At 39.7% G+C, this 21085-nt stretch overlaps 1 protein-coding gene across 2 annotated transcripts; it reads right to left on the minus strand.

Annotated features, from left to right (window-relative positions):
* Nucleotides 1–2148: 2148 nt before the first annotated feature.
* Nucleotides 2149–20871, minus strand: LOC120514753 (deoxynucleotidyltransferase terminal-interacting protein 1). Of its 2 annotated transcripts, XM_039735283.1 has the most exons (13): nt 20664–20871; nt 14816–14886; nt 10564–10660; nt 10264–10362; nt 10069–10137; nt 9757–9813; nt 8977–9038; nt 8799–8844; nt 8661–8719; nt 8522–8582; nt 8161–8232; nt 4165–4220; nt 2149–4045 (listed from the first exon to the last, which is right to left on the minus strand). In XM_039735283.1, the coding sequence occupies exons 1-13, from the start codon at nt 20742–20744 to the stop codon at nt 3937–3939; spliced, it is 939 nt and encodes a 312-aa protein (XP_039591217.1). In that variant the 5' UTR covers nt 20745–20871; the 3' UTR covers nt 2149–3936. The 2 variants fall into 2 exon arrangements, with proteins under 2 accessions (XP_039591217.1, XP_039591218.1); XM_039735284.1 differs by lacking the exon at nt 9757–9813.
* Nucleotides 20872–21085: the final 214 nt, after the last annotated feature.

Genomic DNA, 21085 nt, shown 5'->3' on the forward strand with positions numbered 1-21085 from the left:
GAAATTCTCTTCCTATAATTTGTGCTCCAATATCAATTAGTAACTTATTCATGAACGGCAAAGCCATGACTGAATTCCATGCACGGAAACTGATTAAGTGTGTGAGCTAATCCTTGTTTACACAGAACAAACCTGCTCCGAGCAGGTTTGAGGATTTGGATCTGCTGCTATGACAACACATCCAGTAAGAGTTTCGAAAATCCGACAGATCCAGGATCAGGCCAAATCGTCAACTATTACATCCGGCTAAACGAGTAATCCACGTTCGAAAAATACCCCCCTGGATAGGCGGTGGCTTGTTTTGTACGTCTTTATTGTTTGGCTGCTAATTAAGGAAAAAGAAACAACTAAGGGCTCTGAGTCACGTTAATTAAAATGAAGGTAAAAGAAGTTAATGGGCAGCAAAAACTGGTCACTAATGAAGAAGATGGTTAGAATGAAAACCTGGAGTTGCTGAGGCCCACCAGGACCAGAGTTGGACACCCATGATGTATACCACGGATGGGCAGATTCAGTCCTGGAGGGCTGCAGGTTTTTGTTCTAACCCGGTGGCTTAATTAGAAACCAGTCCTTGCCAATAATTTAATTTCATGGTTTGTTAGAGCTTTATCTCTGCCATGTCAGGTCATTCTCATATCCTAGATTTTCTTCCCCTTTCTAAGGATATCATCTAAATGATTTGAAGTCTAAAACAGACAAGTTATTCTCAGTGCTTCACTTTTTTCTCGACACTTTCCTTCCAAGTATTTCAATAAACCAAATAGTGCATGATAAACACACACTGGTGTAAATGGCAACAGGCTAAATGGAGAAACGCTGGTTTCTTTTGTCATTTGCATCTTATTGCTAATAAGGAGCCATTAAAAAACAAGAATACAGCTGTTTAAGACTAAAATAAGCAATAAGGGTTCAAACTCTTAACAAGCGAGACAACTAAAGTGAAGCAGAAGTGTCACTTGAGCAGTAAGAGCTTCTTATTAAGCAACTGGCATGGAACAAAAACCTACAGCCACTGCGGCCCTCCAGGAATGACTTTGCCCACCCATGATGTATACCGTCAAGAGCCGGCAATTCAATCTAACATTTGCAGAGTTTTTATTAAGACAGGCTGTGAGGGACATTTTTATCAAACATGACTTAAAACTGGGGATTTAAAAAGATTAAGAAAAAAATAAAATGTGCTTACATTTGTAGAGTCGACACTACTTATGAAGCCAGGCTGTGACTGAAGCCGTCCTCTTGTGCTTTAAAGTGTTGAGGAGGAGTACGGACACATTTTTTTGTTGACGTTAACGTTGCAATTTTTTTTTCTTTAACTTGGTCTTTTAATTTGCAAATTTTAAACACAAAGAGGAAGTGTTAGTAGAGAGGGGGATTTTTCTGCAGTCACAAGTGCAAACATTTGAAGAATCTGGACGAGAACAGGCCATTCTGCCCAACAAAGCTCTCCAGTCCCAGCCAATTAATTCTTCTAAATAAAATATCAAGTTGAGTTTTGAGAGTTCCCAAAGTTTTACAAGGATAAGAGAATAAGAGTTGGGGTGGAGGATATATGTATGTGTCATTGTAACAAAGGATCTGAGCATAGGAATAAAAAGAGAATATGTTAAAATATTAAATGACACCCTGTTGGCTAACCTGTCCTTGACTATAAAGAACAGAGGGCATCCAAATGTTCAACGACGGGGCATTCAACCTGACAAAGCTCACAAGTCTTATTCACTTAATTCTTCCAAAATAACATTGGGTTTTGAAAGTCTTACTGTCTACCACAGTATTTGGTTGCTTATTCCAAGTGTCTGTGGTTCTCCGTGTGAAGAAAAACTTCCTAATGCAAGTGTGAAATTTACTCTTAAGTTTTCGATTGTGTCCCCGTGTTCTTGCTAAACTCATTTTAAAATAACAGTCTCGATCCACTGGACTAATTCCCTTTATAATTTTACACACTTCAATCCAATCAATAAACTGTAAAGGATCAGCTCTTTTAATCTTTTCTCATAATTCATCCCCTGCAGCCCTGAAATCAACCCAGTCGCTCTCCTCTGGACTAGCGTATGCAGTGTATGGATTAAAGGAGTTGGCCGACAGTTCATGTTTTTGCCTGCCATTTCAGAAAGGTAGTGAAATGCACACTATTGGAATCACGTCTATGAAAAAAGTCACCATTTTATTGTAATCAATTCTTACTATTGGCTGTGAAATGTGTACAACTTGTATCTGATATTTTACAAGGCTTTAATTTTAGTATTATTCAAAGAATGAAAACGCTAAAATAAGTCAAAATTTAAAGACACCGACAACAAAAAAAAAAACCAAACTGCAACAGATAACAGTCCAACGGGCAGAGTCCACTCCGACACACTCAGTTTGTTAAGCAGTCACGCTGCACCTGCGGGCATGTTGTACCGTCTCCTACTTTCACCTGTCAGGTGATGTTTTGTTCCCAGGGTCACCCAGGACCAGTTCACCTGTAGTACTACTTAGCACCTCACGGTCCCAAACAGGTGATATATGAAACAATAAAAAAAGTAATTTAAATGGAAGTTGCATAATTATGCAAAACATAGACAACTATTCTCAAAACGTAACCATGGTCTAAAAACAAACAGTGTATAAGTGACTTCAATATCTTGGCCAGCGTACACATGCCTTTAGTCATCAGATGTAAACACTAATAAAGCAATGTATCCGACTTCCTACCGTTAACCTGAAAGTGGCCAAGTCCCCAAAGAACTGATGCCCGGTATTCCACGTTGGCCTCTTCTCATGCACTATTTTGTTGTTACTGAACAATAAGGCTTTCTGTACAATGGCATATAGCCAGCTCAATTTCTCACCTGCCTCCCGCAAGCTGGACCCAAGTACAGTGCAGAACTGCAAGTCCCAGTCCAGCAAAAAAGCAGGATTACTTTGATTTGGGCCCAGCAGCCAGCCGAACCAAACTACTTTATCTACCCATACTGTACTCCACCAACAGACACCTTAAGAGGATTTAAAAGGGCAACACACTGTGGACAAGCAGAAGCATTAAGAACAGAACTCTCCCACGCCACCATATCCACTGTAATTTAAAATATAATAGAACTACACTTTGTTAATGAAATGCTACATTGACACTATTATGTTTATCCTAGAAAACTGCCTCACTCTCGAGTCAGCAATCGGATCACGAGTAGAAACCTAAGCAGGCTTAAGGACATCATGCACCGCAGCAGGGGAAATTAATCAGAGTACAATTTTTTAAATAAATAAAAAAAAAAAATACGCAATTAATACATTATAGCTTTTAAAATTTAAAGAAAAAAATAAGGATCATTGTGAGGAATATGAGTGGGCAGTCCCAGTCATGCGTTTAAAATAGTCTTTTTTTTTCCCAGTGCTCTATATTTTAATGTATAAAAAGCCCAGTAACTAGAACACCAGCATGTACATTTGTTTGGGCTTATCTCTTGCTTTTAGTGAATGCCTAACCCACTAACAGTCTCCACCAAAACTCAAAGGGCCATGAAGAAATTATACAAAAGTAAAAAAAGGGTAGGAAGGAAGTATCGGCGCCACGATAAACACACAGCCAAACAAACAACTGCCTGCTGACTGAGTAAAACAAAGTGCCCATTGCTGTGCTCCAGTCCTGAAAATTCTTCTCCCTAAACCACCAGCTGATAACTCTGCCATCGTAGCAGTGACTGAGCTGTTGTTGTGGCTGAATGAGGAGTTGGAATACATGTCTCACTTTCACATATAGAAGAAAATGTTCCCAAAAAAAGAAATAGTAAAAAAAAAAAAGTCACACAAATAACCGCACACGCTTTGTAGAATTGAGTCCCACACGCTCTGAAGGTAAGAGAAGCTTGGCACACTCAGCCATCCCCACCGCAGGTCCAAAGAATCAAAAAATGACACCAAATAAAACTGCTTTTGGCTGTAGCATGACACCTAGTCCTTCTCTGTTCTCATGGAGTCCATTGTCTTCTGCATTTTCTCAATCATCCATATTGGCACTCTGAAAGGCTTTAGCTCATCAAGCTTCAGCTCTGGGCAGTCTCTGAAGTTGAGAGAGAAAAAACAAAACAAAACAAACAGGAGTGATGTGTTGTTCTTTACATTCTGTCACAAGAGAGCTCATATCTTGGTAAATTCATCCTGTAGTTTGTCAATGCTTACCTGTAATCATCACTTTGGGCCAGGTCTAGAACGTCCTCCTCAATGAGAAGATAGGCCTGAAACCACAGTAAGAGAAAATGAATTTGGAGGCAGATGCAGCATCTCCTCTACAATCAACCTTTCAGGCTCAAGTCACTGCCTTCCATCCTCGGCTGTATGTGGACAAAGACTTAAAGGAGAAGTTCAGTATTTTCAAGTCAGAGGTATTTCTTTACATTCATGGTGTATATTAATTTGCCATGTAAAATGGTGTTCTAAAGTGAAGCATTTCTCTCTATTATATAAAAAAAATCCTGCAACGCAACAAGACTTTTTGGAGAAGTCCTGCAAGTTGAGACCTTGGCCATGAGATTTTTTCAAGTCACACCCTCCTCTCAACCATCTTCAACCACACACACAGTACTCTCACCTCTGATTCGTGTGAATGCTTTTGACAGACACAGTTTCTGCTGCCTCAGCTCTTATGATAAATTAATTAAAGAAGACTATTATGTCCAAATCTTATTGAAGAATTTGTCACAAAGGGTTATCAACAGAAAAAATGAGTACACGGCAATCCTAGCACCGAGAAAGGATGAAGTCAAATGAATTAATGGCAAAAATGTCGATTGGTTACATGGCAAATTGGTTAAATGTGCATCAATAGACTATGCTGAAACAGTTGGTGGTGATCGTGCAGAAGATGAAAACATCAACTTACAATATTCCGAAGAATATCTACAACCATTAACCCCATCTGGTCTTCCACCGCACAAATTACTGTAGAAAGAAAGTTGTATCCAAGAAAGGTAATGCAGTAAATCTTCCACAGATAACATTAGACACTAAAGATCTTGATATACCATTCGTATTAAAACGTTAACAGTTTCCCATTAGAATAGCTTTTGCAAAGACAATTAACAAATCTCAGAGCCAAACATTCAAAAAAGTCATTTTACTTAATAGAGAGAAAGAAACAAAACTCAGTCACGGGCAGTTATACATTGCATCATCATGATGAAAGTCCAAACACAGAATCAAAATTCAATGCGATATTCATGAAAATTTAATTCAAAAAATAGTTTTTACTGAAGTTTTACAGTAAAAGTGAAAGTTTAAAGAGTATACGCGTGTTAAATTTAAACGGCAAATAGAATGAAATCGTATTACGCAACGAATAACTATAATGCAAAATGAAACAATTTACTTTCAAATTATTACGTTTTACTGTTTTTTTTTTTTACTATGGTTAATTACTTGCTGTAATGTAAAATAGTTACTTCTATTATGCATATGTAACAATTCCTATGAAAATAAAATCTGTTTAAATTGTACAACTGCATCCCTATGCACGAGCGACAGAACCACAAAGAGGCTAGCGCGTAGTAGCGCAAAGCCCCCTAGTTTTTATATATTTTAAACATACTAGGGGGCCCTGCCCCCTGCTTGCTTCGCTTGCCCACCCCTGGGTTTGGTTTATCGGATATACAATTTAAAGAGATTGTTATTTTCATGTGAATTGTTACATATGCATTATTTTCATTTTTACTTTAAAATTTTAGTAAAAACAATATTTGGAATTAACTTTTCTTCAAGATAGCACTGAATTTTGATTTCGTGTTTGGACTTTCATTGTGACAATGCAACATATAACTGCCTGTGAGTGAATATCGTTTCTTTCTCTCTAATAAGTAAAATGACTTTTTTGAATGTTTGTCCATGCTCTTTCTTCTTCGCTTTTTTGTTGACGTGTCATCTAGAACATATAAAATTATTGTCCTGATAATTTATTAGAGTGGAGAGCACAGGAAGTGGGTCTGCCAAAAGCATTCACACACCTGAGAGGTTAGATGACCGTGGTCTTGTTTTAAAATAGTTGTAAGTAGGGTGTGACTTGAAAGAATCTCATTTTAAAGGTCTCCGTCTCATGGGACTTCATACCTCACCAACGTTTTAGGAATCTTAATTCTCGCTGGCAACACAAATTGGACAATCTACAAGTCTCTGACTTAAAAGTTTAAATCCGAACACTAGATTCAATCTCTTTTCACTGGTCCGTTATTTCACCAAGTAATAATTTGTTTGTTTGTGCTAATGCAATCTTTCCTATCCTTTTTTTGAGACTTTGGAATTTTCGTACTTCCATTATCTCTAACCTGCTCTGTACCGCACCAACATTTTTGAATTCTTTACAACGTTCCACTTTCATCTACTCTTTGTCCTTTATTTCCGGCCCCGAGCATTGTTAAATCTCTTTTTTGTGGGACGTACGTGTCTCTCCAGGAAAATCATGTCTTGTCTCCTTCCAAGATTTTATTTTCTATAATAGAGAGATCTTGTCTGTTCTTGCAGTTTACAACTGGGCTTAAAGGAGAAGGGCTCCACAGGTGATAGAAAAGCCTTAAAACTTACCAAATACGTCCACATTTAAGAAGCAAAAGGTTTCAGTTTAAGAAAACATGCTGTCCGTATTTATGAGACATCCTTGTGTAAAGGAAAGCAAATTGGAAAACTAGTTTTATCACAGCTTGTTGGAAGAAAGCTGCCTATCGCCGACACAGGGTCCCCTCAGCGACAGATGGCCAGTGAAATCCACAGAATTGGTCACTGACAAGTGATGACACTTTTGAATTTGCCCTCAGTTCCAGAAGGGAAAGGTAATTGATGGCTGAAGTGACCAGTGAAATCCATGGATTCTAACTGTAGTTACGAGAGGAACTGGCACATGTGCAAGAATCAACGCCCTTCTCTAAACTAATATTATGGCAGCAAGCTTGTATGCAATATTTAATAAATATACAGGCAACTGCAGGCTCACATGTACCATTATGAACAAAGGCTAGTGTGGTGAATGTCAAAATTAAAATTGTAAAGGCTAGTTATCTGGTGTCCTTTAAGCCCCATTGTAAGCTGCAAGAACAGACAAGGTATTTTTAAAATTTATTCCAGTCTCCTGTATTTTTCACTTGATCACATACTTTATGTGGCAAATACGAGGTGTGGCAGAAAAGTAATAAGACTGGCAACACTGCAAGCGATCTGGCAACGCTGTGCTGTTGTCCTTGATAGAGCACGTGTATCAGTACCCTCCCATAGCTCAGCGCGAGTTTCAACTCCTTCCGTTAACTACGTGATTTTTGTGACTGCTATTAGCGAAATTGTGTTTTTGGTTGTGCGTCACGCAAAATGGAACAGCGGAATTTGGAGCAACGTTGTGCCATTAAACGGCAAGTGTGACATTTGAAAAGTTAAAACAGGCCTATGGGGTACATTCTTTATCCCGAGCTCAAGTTTTTCGCTGGCACAAATCATTTTTGGGAGGCAGAAAACACGTTGAAGATGAACACCGTTCAGGGAGGCCTTCAACTTCGAAAACCAATGAAAACATCAAGCGTGTGAACACTCTTGTGAGATCAGACCGTCGTTTAACATTAAGAATGTTGAGTGAACAATTAAATTTGAACAGATTTACCGTTCATCAAATTTTGACTGAACATTTGCACATGCGAAAGGTCTGTGCCAAAATGGTGCCGAAAAACTGCCCTCTCCATAACAGAATTTTTGACCTCAAAAGGCATTCCTGTGGTTCCCCAGCCCCCTTATTCATCTGACCTCAGTCCGTGTGACTTTTTCCTTTTTCCTAAACTGAAAAATTTCCTCAAAGGACGTCATTTCGGGACTTTAGAAAACATCCAAAAGAGTGTAACGGACATGCTGAAGACCATACCGGTTGAAGACTTCCAGCGCTGCTACCAACAGTGGGAACAACGTCTCCATCGGTGTGTAGCTGCCCAAGGGAACTACTTTGAAGGGATAACATTGATGTTTGAAAAAAATAAAAAAACTTTGGTAAATAAAAAATTAGTCTCACTACTTTTCTGCCACACCTCGTATATAAAATGACTGTGAAAAAGGAAAAAACAAAAAACTTTTTGACCTGGAAAAAATGCCAAATTCTCTTTTAATGCCGAGTATTCTTGCCACTACTCTGTTTAACAGAAATTGAGGCCTACTTACCATCTTACCCCCTGTAGCCCTCATGTGCTGCCTTTCTGCCAGCCAGTGCTTATCTTGAGGGTCTGCTGCATACTGCAATTAAAAGGGTAAAACTGTCAAACAAACAAAATTTCCCTGGTTTACTTTGCAAAACTATTCAATGAAACTGAAAGTGACCAACATGGACAACGGGGTTGACGGTCAGCCATGTTTGTTTGACATTCTTCACCATTTGTTGTTGCCTTAGCCAATCACACTTAAAACTGGATGCAATCACTTTTTAAAGCTGCCATAAAATGCTTTCCACTAACCACAGAGACACTTCAGAACAACAGTGAAAGCTGAAAAAAGCAAAGGCCAAAAAGGTCAAGAAGACGCTTACCTTAAACAGATCTGCATGTTTGATATAAATTCTGCCTCTTGTGCCACCCATTCCAAGAGCCCTAAAACAAACAAGTGACAGAAGTCTTAGATGACTACACATCTAATCATCATTATACCCTGCTGATTGTTGTCCTTACTTATTTGCACGGGAGCCAAGCACAAAGGTGGTGTTCTCACTTAACCGGGTTGGATCCCACTGTTAAAAAAGGAAACAAAAGTTAGCTTATGAGGTTCTATGATTCTGCTGAGTACGAAGACCAAGAAACAGGCCCTACCTTCGGTCCATCCCTCTTCAGAGGCTCAACTACCTTTGGCTTTGACCTACAGATTAAAAGAGAAACGCATAAGCAATAACATGATAATCTGAACTCAGAATGAGGCAGAGACAGACTGGTTAAATAGTCCCATTCTACAAAAGCCAAATATATAGCCAGCTGAAATTGAATAACTCACAAGAATCCCACAGGAGCAACACGATCAAAACTGATGACTGGTCCTGGTGGACGACCTTTCCTCTAAAAGAAAATCATAGCTTTATTTAATAAGTGCCCTTCTACCTCACTCCATGCTGTCCGTGCAACGCGGCCGCAGAGAGCTTAAACAACTCGGCACATCCACATAAAAACGACAAGGGTGAGCTTCCTTGAAGGCTTTTACTGGACATACATTCGTAAAATGAAACATATCCAAAAGAAACATACTGGTATTTACAGGTGTAGAACCAAAGACAATAAATAATGATTTACAAAGCAATACATAGCAGACACTTACAAGGAAAGTGATTCCCACGGTCGGATCAAGACAAAGAGAAGCATGTAGACAGAGGTCCAAATTGCTGTGTACCACAACTAACCAGACCATGGAGTTTATATACCTTAAAGATACGCTTTGGACATGACCGAAACAAGAGATAAAGGGGTGCCTATATGAGAAACATGGTGTGTGTTATATTTAAATGTTCATTATGGGACCTATGTGCTTTACGCGAGTTTCATAGACATTTAGAACACCACTGAGAGTGTGGGACATGAGTGACAGCTGTGTTAATAAATGACAAGACAAAGGGGAGTACAGTTTGACAAATAACAGTAACAGCATGTGGGGCAGAACAAGTGCCATGCAGTTTAATTAAAATGCATGCAACCAGATGGCACAAGAATGGGCAACACAGCTCATCCTTTTAAAGGGTTTTGTCAACCTTTCGCCCTGGTGTTACAAATCTCCCAATATTACCTTTTTTTGAATGGGACTTCCTCTTTGACTGGATTCCTCATCAATCTGTTTGCTACGCTGTATATTAGAAAGAAAAGAATACACTAGAGTCTAAAAATAAAGTAAAATGTCCTCAAATATTTAAAAAGAACAGGTTAAAATGGTAGAGAAACCAGTGTCTAGCCAGAAGATGCATTGTAGAGTTTGATGGAAATTATGAGAGGCTTTGAATGGCTGGAAACTTGAATCAGCTTTGTGCTGAAGGTACCCTTTAATAATAAAAAAAAAAAATTAAAATGACTGCTATAAAGAAATTTGAGCTGGATTCCTTACCTTCATCACCAGGCCATCAATGGGAGGCTTCACACTGGGTTTGTCACTGTCTGGGTAAAGCTGTTTTGCCTGAGAGAAAAAATCCTTATATTAAATGAGCTCTGAAAAATCTCAGTCAACCTTGAGAGGTTATTTCTTTAGTGTATGCTGACCCTAAGAAATTCCAAGAATTGAGCACATCAAATAGGTACTCACATGTTCCAGGCAGCTTCTGCAAGTGTCCCGTATCAGTTGGTCAGCCTGCACCTCATCACCCACATTCTCCTTCACATTGCTGGCTGCTTTCTGAAAAAACTGCAACAAATTGACAAATGTCAACTGTTAGTTAGGGCACCGTTCTTTTCAGAATTATGACAATAGTCATGACTCAAGCACACCTGCAGTTAGTCGTGCTAAATGTTTCTGAATGCACACAGATGTTACTAAGCATGTTGTTGCCACATCACATCACATCAGCAGGCAATGAAGTGGCCATTGATCTTTAGCTATTCTCACCTTCATGTATTTGCTAATGACAGCCTGAATGTCTTCATTAATGCTGGGCTGCAGTACTGACCTAAGTAAATCCATGGAGATGACAGGATCTGTGAAACTGAACACACAGGAAAATAAATTCTTTATTCAAATGAAAATATAATTGCACACTTGAATATATGTATAAGATATAGGTAAGTGCACTGAAAACAAAAACACCAAAGCAGCTTTTCTACTTGTCAGGATCACTAACCAATCTCTTTACTGAAGCAGATAACCCATGAAATACTGGCTAACAAAACAGATTGAAAAAATCCTCTCCTGCTTGTAAACTGTGATTGTATAAATATACTGCAAACATTCCTTAAATGAGCAGGCTAGTGAGGAGGACAAATTACAATTTATAAAAAAACTTCTTATTAAAACTACTAGACATTAAGCCCGTTACAATAACGAGCGCTAGAACAGTAGTGCATAAACATTAGTAGGAACAGTCTGTATTAAATGGCCGTGTATGTGGCTGTAATATGCGTCACTGTATTGTGTGCCTTTAATTTTCTCTCTCAGTTATACTGGTTTGTATTTCCGTAAAATGCCTGTAATTTTGTCGGACAGTAATACGGTGGAACCGAAGTAATTTCCCCCATAGGATTGTATGTAAATACAATTAATCTGTTCCAGACCGTACAAACTGTATGTAAACATATATTTTTTAAAGTTTTTAAGCACAAATATAGTTAATTATACCATTTAAAGCACAGCGTAATAGTAAACTAAATGTAAAAACATTAACACTAAGAAAATCTTGAACAACAGAGAAAACTAACACTGCAAGAATTTGCGCTATAGCCTTATGACCCGCTCGCTAAAAACTCTTTTTTTAATGAGTTTTAAGCACAGGGGAAAAAAGAACATTTAAAAATCTGTAATTTAATAAACAACCAAGAAAAGTAACATTGCAACAATACACATGTGCGCCTGTGTGCACTTTGAGCTACTTTTTGTATGAAAATGTGCTAAATAAATAAATATTGTTGTTGTGTGTGTGTGTGTGTGTATCTCTGTTGCGGCCCTGCGTGTATGTGCGTCTGTCTCTCTTAAGCGCGCGCCTCTGTGTCTGTGTGTGTTTGTCTGTCTCACCTGTGTGTGTCTGTCACGCGTGCCTGCGTGCAAGTGTGTGTGTGTGTGTGTGTGTGTGTGTGTGTTATAGGACCACAGGAAACTGGTGTCCCCAGAAAGCATGTTCCTGACTTGTGTCCTCACAAAACACAAAAACAAGTAGGTGTGTGTGCGCGTGCATGTCTGTCTGTCGTGCGCACCTGCGTCTGCGTGTGTGTATCTGTCTGTTGCGCGTGCGCCTGTCTTTGTGTGTCTTTGTGTGTGTGTGTGTGTGTGTCTGTCTGTCTGTCGCGCACGCCCTTGTGCCTGTCTTTGTGTGTGTGTGTGTCTGTCTGTCTGTCGCACACGCCTGCGTCTGTCTGTCGCGCGTGTGCCTGTGTGTGTGTCTGTCTGTCTGTTGCACGCGCGCCTGTGTGCCTGTCTTTGTGTGTGTGTGTGTCTCTCTCTCTGCACACACAGGGAATGCACAGGAAGAGACTGAACACGTGCTGTGCGGCCCCGCGCATGCGCACTTCACCAGAAGACACACACACACGGACACCTGGACGCACACAGGGGTTTTATTAAAGAGGATGATAACTAGACCATTTTAATCTGTAGTGAGTGCAGACTGTTACCACTACTACCTATAATACAACCAAAAGATATTATAACTGAATTTTATATTTATTTTTTATATTTAACAAAGCATTCTTGACATTTAGATGGACCATAACAACTTTTATTATAAAATAAAAAAAAAAAATGCCACTTCGAAATTTAATTACGTGTTTACAACTTACTATTTTTAAAAAGTCACTGTCTCGACCTTCTGCTATAAAAATTTGTAGTCTCTTGATGTAAACCCACGAATGTGCACTTAACCATATCACCCGCCTTCATTAGGTTAAATTTACTTGTCAATGTGCGATCACACTGGGAAATCATTGTACACAAATCAGTATGAAGGCCAAAAAAGATTTCCCAAAAACTGCGGAAAAGAGCAATTGACAGACAGAGGTCAGGTGGGAATAAAGAACTATTTAATAGGCATTAAAAGTTCCAGTTGTCAGGAAAGTGAGGATACAGAATATGAAAAGAGTAAAGTGGTCTCCCAGCATAGTATTCAAGCAAAAATAACTGGTTGAGAAAGAAGCCATATTTGAAAAAGTCATATGCATTCCTGTGTAGAAATTGAAAAAAAAAGAAAAAAAAAAGGCATACAAGCTTCTGTAAGAATTTAGCTTTGTGGTCCAATTAGACAAAAACAAGAGTTTTTGCATCCCCCATATTGGAAGTGTAGCATTATATTTCAGGATTGGCATGAGCTGGTAACAGAAAGTACAATGGGTGGAGCAATCTAACATACCCAAATGAACAGTAAACTTGCTTTCTACTCCATTACATTTCTCTCTATTATAAAAAAAATAAAAAAAAATCAAAAAAAAAAAATCGCGGAAGGCTTGGAAGGAGACGATACGTGATTTTCTTGACACTTTAACGTCCTGCGAGATAAGGCAGTGAGACAAAAGGACAGCTGCTGCACAGGCTTTTAAATGATCAACACACAGCACGACAAGCAGAACATGCAGCTCGGCAGCAGCTGATCCGACCACATCTCCTTAGCGTGTGTTCAAACCCCCTTCACAACGGGAGCGGCAGAGACGCAAAATGGCTGGCGTGCAGTGCGCCCCAATGGGAGGAGGAGGTGGGCGAGCGAAGCAAGCAGAGAGCACAGCCCCCTAATGTATGAAAGAAACAATTTGTCATTTTCAATGTATGTTCAGGATCATGCTGGAAAACTTTTAAACTAATATGGACTTCCTTATGGAATGATTTTTTTTTTTTAGAATACACATGACCAGACATAAACTGACCTATACTATATACAAACAAACATTTTATACAGTAGTAGTAAATACACACACACACATATATATACAGTTCATACACATATATAAAAAATGCAGAATGTTTAGTGGGGCCGATTCTCCCTGTGTTTACTGCCACATCCTAAAGTTGAGTGTTAGGATCATTGACAACTCTAAATGGCTTCTGTATGAGTTTTTGTGCACTGTGTACCTCTGCAAGGACTGCTATGCCAATCATGGATGTTTCTTTCCTTGTGTTTAATGCTGTCATAGGAGAACATCAGGTAGGCTGCAAAACCTGAACCAGCACTGCATCATAAAGCAGGACAATACTCTCATACCAGTATGTCCAAAGAAAAAGATATTTAATAATGCAGAATAATCAAGGCACTGTCTGGGCTTGAATTCTATATACATGTTGTAGAAGTATTGAAAAGATCCGTTCATGTTCAAAAACCACATTAAAGCAGTTTATCAAGGAGAAATGGATCAAAGCTCTTCAATAGTGAGACAATATAGGGAGAGTTTAGTTGGTGTATCTAAATATAGTGTAACCAGTTTCCAAATACAAAGCCTTAACCACTAAGCCACACTGTCCGTCTTTTCTCTGTATATACTGAAAGTTAACCATTCCAGACTTAATATGTTATTAAACTTCTCTTAAGTAAAAAATGTGACAAAAACCCAATGAGCAGCAATTTCTTTTGTTCTCTTTAAGTACAGTAAACTGTCTACCGGTGTGTTACAAGAGTGCTTTTTCTCATTTCCAAGAACCACTAAGAGATGTGAATCAGAGGTATGATGGAGCAATAAATATCCATCATCCAACCTGCTATATCCTAACTACAGGGTCACAGGGATCTGCTGGAGCCAATCCCAGCCAACACAGGGCACAAGGCAGGAAACAAACCCCGGGCAGGGTGCCAGCCCACCGCAGGGCACACACACGCACACACTAGGGACAATTTAGGATCGCCAATGCACCTAACTTGCATGCCTTTGGACAGTGGGAGGAAACCGGAGCACCCGGAGAAAACTTACCCAGACACGGGGAGAACATGCAAACTCCACGTAGGGAGGACCCGGGAAACGAACTCGGGGCTCCTAACAGTGAGGCAGCAGCGCTACCCAGCAATAAATATAACACTGAAAACATAAAACAGCAGTAGGACACAAGTAAAACCATGCTTAAGACAGCCATTAAGTAACAGATTCACTTTTTTTTTTGCCTTGATAACCTCAAGTATTAACCTTATGTACTACGTATGTAACTGCATTTATGAAAGTTACAAATTTGATCTTACCTTACTGCCATTTGAGAGCGTCGTCCCCTTCGATGAACCTGTCTGTGCTTGATCATGATGTTCCATGGGTTCTATATAAAGAAACAAAACAGGAAAATGAAAAAGTGTCAACAGAAGGCTTCATGGACTCCCTAGTGCCGGGTGCTTCCCAAGTTTATATTTTGGGTATGCCAAAATGTCAATAAAACTTATAGGAGCCATCATCTTAGCAAACCAACTACAGATGATTCATTCACTGAAAACATTAACCAGACTTCCAGAACTTTAAGTTTTATCAGCCTGTCCCATGATCTTCAAATTCAATGTTATCAGATTCCAGAATGAGAACTTCACATTGTAACATCATGGACTACTTTAGACTCCTCCTCAGCCCTTCTTATTGCCTGCCTTTTGCTGCGCTACACTAACTACGCCACAGTCCCGTAATGAGAGATGCAGGGTAAATAAAAAGGAGTGTGGATGTTGGCATCTGCTGTACCATTGTGTACCTTTGCATCAGCCACCATACCTAGCAACCTATTTTTAGATTCTACTTTTTTCTCCGAGTACTTTGACTAATCTATGTATGATCATTATAGTCTGCAGGTGGAAGATCTGCTAAAAGAAACATTTCATACTTTTATCTAAACAATTGTCACTTTGAGGTTGTGTCTTGCTCCCCCTGATCAACCAACCACCGGGTGTGCACAGCTAGCTTCACCTTATAGAATGACATGCCACACTGCTGTCCCATAACTACCATAAGGCGGCGCTACTTGTATGCCTGTATGTTAACATAGTTACAGTTTTACCTTTATTCTCATCACTTTCATGGAGAGCATTTCAAATTAGCACTAAGCTGTTTTTTCCCCTTCATTTTACTGTTTAACCATTTACTTACTTTACAGGTCCTCTTAAGACCAAAGATATTAAAACAACAAACCCCATCCCTCAAACATCCACAAACCACACAAAATTCTTTCCAAAGTCAAATTATACTTCTGATATGGCTCAAGAAAAAGAAAAAGCAGTTACAGTCAGAGAGAGTATATGCAGAGCATTATTTCTAACTAGCCAACCCGCGGCGTACCATACGCCGCATAATCAGGCCGTTTTTTTTTAATAATTTTTAAGCACAGGGAGAAAATTGACATTTGAAAAATCGGTAATGTAATAAATCAGCAAGAAAAGCAACATTGTAACAATGCACGGAATGAACCAACACACAATCGTCCGTGACTGAAAACTGGCGGACCGCCATCGCTCATGTGCCCACCTCCAACTCGTCACTTGAGTCCTTGTCGTCTTCGCACAGTCCAGATGCACCTGTGACTCACGTAGACTTTCCGTGTTCCTGCAGGAGCATCTAAGAAGACACACGTTTGTCGCGGATGCGAATTGCTGTATGTAGCGTGTCAAACAGTTTTCTATGGTGCACGCGGTCGTGCGTCGTAACTGAAAACTCGGTTTTTAAAGACTGCTAACTTCTTGGAGTTGGTGGGCGTGGCTCCTTCCTGCGTGCGCCATAGGTGTCTAACATGTCGGCGGCTCAGTGAGTCCACTCCCCCTCCAGCGTGTTTTCCATGGGTGTCTTGCCTTAGTAAATTATATTATATATATAGATGGCCATTAGTTTTTTCTTCATCCTTTCCTTTGCTACCATCTCCAGTGGCTCAAATGTGCATCCAATAATTGTGCCGGTTGATTCTGCGGGCCTCTGTTAAAATGCCTTTTACCCACCAGCACTGCACAGCATTGAACATAAGAAATGTCACATATGAGAGGAGACCATTTGTTTAGCTAATAGCTAAGCCGTTCTACTATATCATCCAGATTTTTCTTGAAGGTTGTCAAGGTTTCTGCTTCAACTCCATGTCTCAGCAGTTTGTTCAAGAGTCCCACGACCCTTTGCGTAATGAAGTGCTTCCTGGCTTCAGTTTTCAATGCACTTCCCCTTAATTTCCACTGATGTCCTCGAATACAAAATTCATCCTTCAGTTGAAACAATGTGGCTGGGTCTACTTTATCATTGCCTTGGAGGATTTTAAATGCCTAGATTAGGTCCCCATGCAGTCTCCTCTGCTCAGCTTCAACTTTATTGCCATATGTACTCGGTACCATGATAATCTTATTGTCTGGTCCTCCAGCAATAAACAGGAATACACAACAATAAACAAAAGCACATCAGGTGCAAAAAAAAAAAGCAAACAAAACTCCAACAGAAATACGACTACACATGCAAATAACTAAATGATTCAGTGTAAGCTCTGCAGGTACAGTAATCCCTCCTCAATCGTGGGGGTTACGTTCCAGAACCCCCCGCGATAGGTGAAAATCCGCGAAGTAGAAACCATATGTTTGTATGGTTATTTTTATATATTTTAAGCCCTTATAAACTCTCCCACACTGTTTATAAATATTTCCTGCACAGTTATAAGGCATAATCCCTTTGTATTCTCTTAGATATTAGGTAAGATTCATTGAAATTATGTATGTAAACACACTGTTTATATACAGTAAAACCTAAATATTATTTTAAAGATATCGAGTGTCTCCGATATCACGTATGTTACAGCCATTACGATAGACAGGCCACCAGCAATAAATACGTACAATGCAAGAAAAATAGTATACAGTAAATGTGTGTACAGTGACACTAAACATACATACATGTACTAAGTACTATAAGTAGAAATTGAATTATGGTTACTCACCAACAATGACACGATGACTTGTCCAATAACGATGAGTTTAATTTTACTGCACAACAAAGGAGAGCGTTACAGCCCTTCTAAAGGAGCCACTTCAGGCGACTGTGTAGCACCGTTGTTATTCTTCAATCCAAATTCCTAAAGCAGATTCCATCCAGACTACTGCCTTATTACATCCACTTACAACTCATTTTGCACCCTGGTTAAAAGGACACTGCGGCCGTAGATCTTATATTCCATTCCTACTTTTTAAATAAAAAGAAGCCTCATTGATGCCGTAATGGCGTCCTAGGGCGGTGTTGCCTTTCCCTTCCTTTAACATATCCAAAGCTTTTACCTTTTCGGCAATTGTTAACATCTTCCGTTGGCACATGGGCACGGCCTCTGAAGCAGCAGCAGGAGCAGATTGTTTGGGAGCCATAATGTAGGGCTTGACTATGCACAAAGATAAACACAAAAGTTACCTCTTTACAAAGCGAAACACGTTGATGCTGAACGAGCGAGACGAGACTTCCTGGTTAACGCCACGGAATCAAACTCGGCGCTCCATTGCTGAGCCATTCAGCACACAGGAACTTAACTGCATGCTCTGATTGGTTAGCTTCTCAGCCATCCGCCAATAGTGTCCCTTGTATGAAATCAACTGGGCAAACCAACTGAGGAAGCATGTAGAGGAAGTAAAAAAAACACATTGCCCGCAGAACCCGCGAAGCAGCAAAAAATCTGCGTTATATATTTGGTTATGCATACATATAAAATCCGTGATAGAGTGAAGCCGCGAAAGTCGAAGCGCGATATAGCGAGGGATTACTGTATATGGTCTCAAGAAGGCCTTCCATCCTGCAGATACAAGCAAGCCTGAAGGTAAGGGAAGTGGATGGGTTTTATTTACAAGCCTGACGGCACGAGGACCACACAAGTGTAATTCTCCGAGTCTGTCAGAGTAGGACGTGTCCTTGAGTCCTGGGGTGCACTTGGTTTCCTCTTCAAGTGCTGCTATGTACATCACATGGGCCATCATCGGATTATAAAACATGCAAATAATGTCAAGTAAGTCAAGCTTGTTATTATTATTATGTGTATATAGTGCAATGGGATTATTACTTGCATGTCTCCTTAGAACACTTTACCATAACAAAAAAACTAAATTTAAAAAGTATGCTCTTTGATATACATATAAAAATACAAACACACACAACTACGTGAAAATCTTAGGGATGTGGGCAAAAATGCTACAACCTAGGAAGTCAAGTGACGGTGTGACCACCCTTTGCCTTCCCTTCAGTCCACTTGCATACAGCTTCTGAAGATATTCATATCTGTGGACAACTTGCCACAATTCTGCTAGAGAGACTGCCAGGTTTAATAATCTTGTATTTCATTTTATTCACTTGTTGCTTTGAAACATATCCCTGTGTACTTTGCAAAATGTTCTGTAATGGTGTGCTTTGGGAACCATCAGCATTCCTCCCATGACTTTCCTTGGTATTCTCGTGTGCTTGAAAACCTCTTGCCTGGTGCTTCCTCTCTCACAATACAATACAATTTATTTTGTGTATAGCCCAAAATCACACAAGAAGTGCCGCAATGGGCTTTAATAAGCCCTACCTTTTGACAGCCCCCCAGCCTTGACTCTCTATGAAGACAAGACAAACTCCCAAACAAAAACCTTGTAGGGAAAAATAAAAAAATGGAAGAAACTTTGGGAAAGATAGTTCAAAAAGAGACCAACATTTCCAGGTAGCTTGGGTGTGCAGTAGATATCAAAAAAGAGGGTAAATACAATACAATACGCAGAACAGAACACAAGTAATCCTCAAGACAATATAATAGTGCAACAGAAATATTACAAGTACCGAGCAGAATCACCTTCCTGTAAAACTTATGTAATTTCAAGGTGACTTGGATGACTCCTGTCTGCTTTTTGACCACCAACAATGGGTAGACGGTCCCCATTACCCGGTGTGAAATCATAATTCATATTTCTGTAAATGTTTCCCATCTTTGACTGTGACTCAGGTTATGCCTTCTTAGTACTTAGCAACCCAACATTGCTCAGTAAGTTATTCGCTTTGTTGTCACTGATAAAACACCACATTAAAACTAGTTTTTGTACAAACCAAAAAAAAAAAATGTAAATCAAGAATTGAACTTCACACCACCTAACGTATTGTGTCATCATCCCTACCAAAAAGCCACCAAAGCCAAACTGAGCAATCAGATTATCAGAGAGACTACACACACACACACACACACACACACACACACACACACACACAGAAGGTAGCATTTTATTATATAGGAGAAGCTAGATTGTTGGATAAATAGACAAAGGACACCATACAGTACATTCCACATAATCTATTTCATAGCACAATATTCTGTACCAAATGTGAAAATGATCTGCAATGTTACAAAGTAAAACCTAATTATATGCAGGATTAACGTCAACTGATTTTATTTTGGAAAAAAAAACCCGGTAATTTAAGCAAAGATTATTCCAAATTATTAGGTATATTTAATTTGAAAATATGGAAACTAATTGTATTGCTTTCAATAAAAAAAATCTCAATTAATCTCATACATCAAAAGCTCTGCAAGCCACGGATCCAGCCATGGAGCTTCCGATTACATTGCGTTCGTTCCGATGTTACCTAAAAGAAGCCACATGTCTGACTTCAGGGAGATTTTGTGACGAAACTGCTCTGTAATTTATTGCAGAGTTTCATACCGCCGTGAGCATCAACACAAAGCTGTATCTCGCCATGAAAACCGCACACATCCTCTGTTAATCGATGTTTATTTTATATAGCGCCGTGAAGACTGTGCATGAGAAACCATCGATAAAATAGAGCATAATGAAACATCCCCAGTACAAATGTTAACAAGGATCCTTCTGGGGTAACCAAAAACACTTAAACAGAAACGATGAATCAGTACAGGAAAATGAACCGAATATGCAAGGTGTATATGAAAAACAAACTGCCCTTGCAGCTGCCGTTTCTGTTCCCTGATACCAGCCATAGTCGTGCTACTTCCGGAACTGCGGCTTTCTGATGCGCCAATTATCCTCACTTTGTGCAGTCCTCGCGGAGCCCTCGACTGTCACCCCACCTCCTGGCTTATTGTCAAGGCCTTAAAAACACGTTGGCTCTTACCGAAGATAACTGGTGCTGGTGCTGCTCGGCAGGATCCTCCTGTAGCCAGTCACCTCTTTCATCACTTCTGTGAGCTCCCATTATTGCCGTCCGCTTAATAGCCAAGCTCCCTAGCAGTATCTCAAGAGCGAATACTTTACTATTACGGAAGTTGACGAATGGGATTCGCACAAAACCAGCGTAGGACCGCTCACAGCAACACTGTGCACGCATGCGTACAATGCTTTCCGGGAGCTTCTTCTGAGGGAGGGGTTATAGACAAGCGTCGCCATTTCTCATCGGAGCTCGTACTTTAAAACATAGACAATAAAATGTATATGAACATCAAATCAATGGCACGTCTAAAACCTCATTTTGTTCAGTGGCGTAACACGTGCGCACGTTAGACGTCGCTCATAAAGCAGATTTTTCTACATAACGCA

The sequence above is a fragment of the Polypterus senegalus genome, chromosome 14 (genome assembly GCF_016835505.1).
Source record: "Polypterus senegalus isolate Bchr_013 chromosome 14, ASM1683550v1, whole genome shotgun sequence".
Classification (NCBI taxonomy): domain Eukaryota; kingdom Metazoa; phylum Chordata; class Cladistia; order Polypteriformes; family Polypteridae; genus Polypterus; species Polypterus senegalus.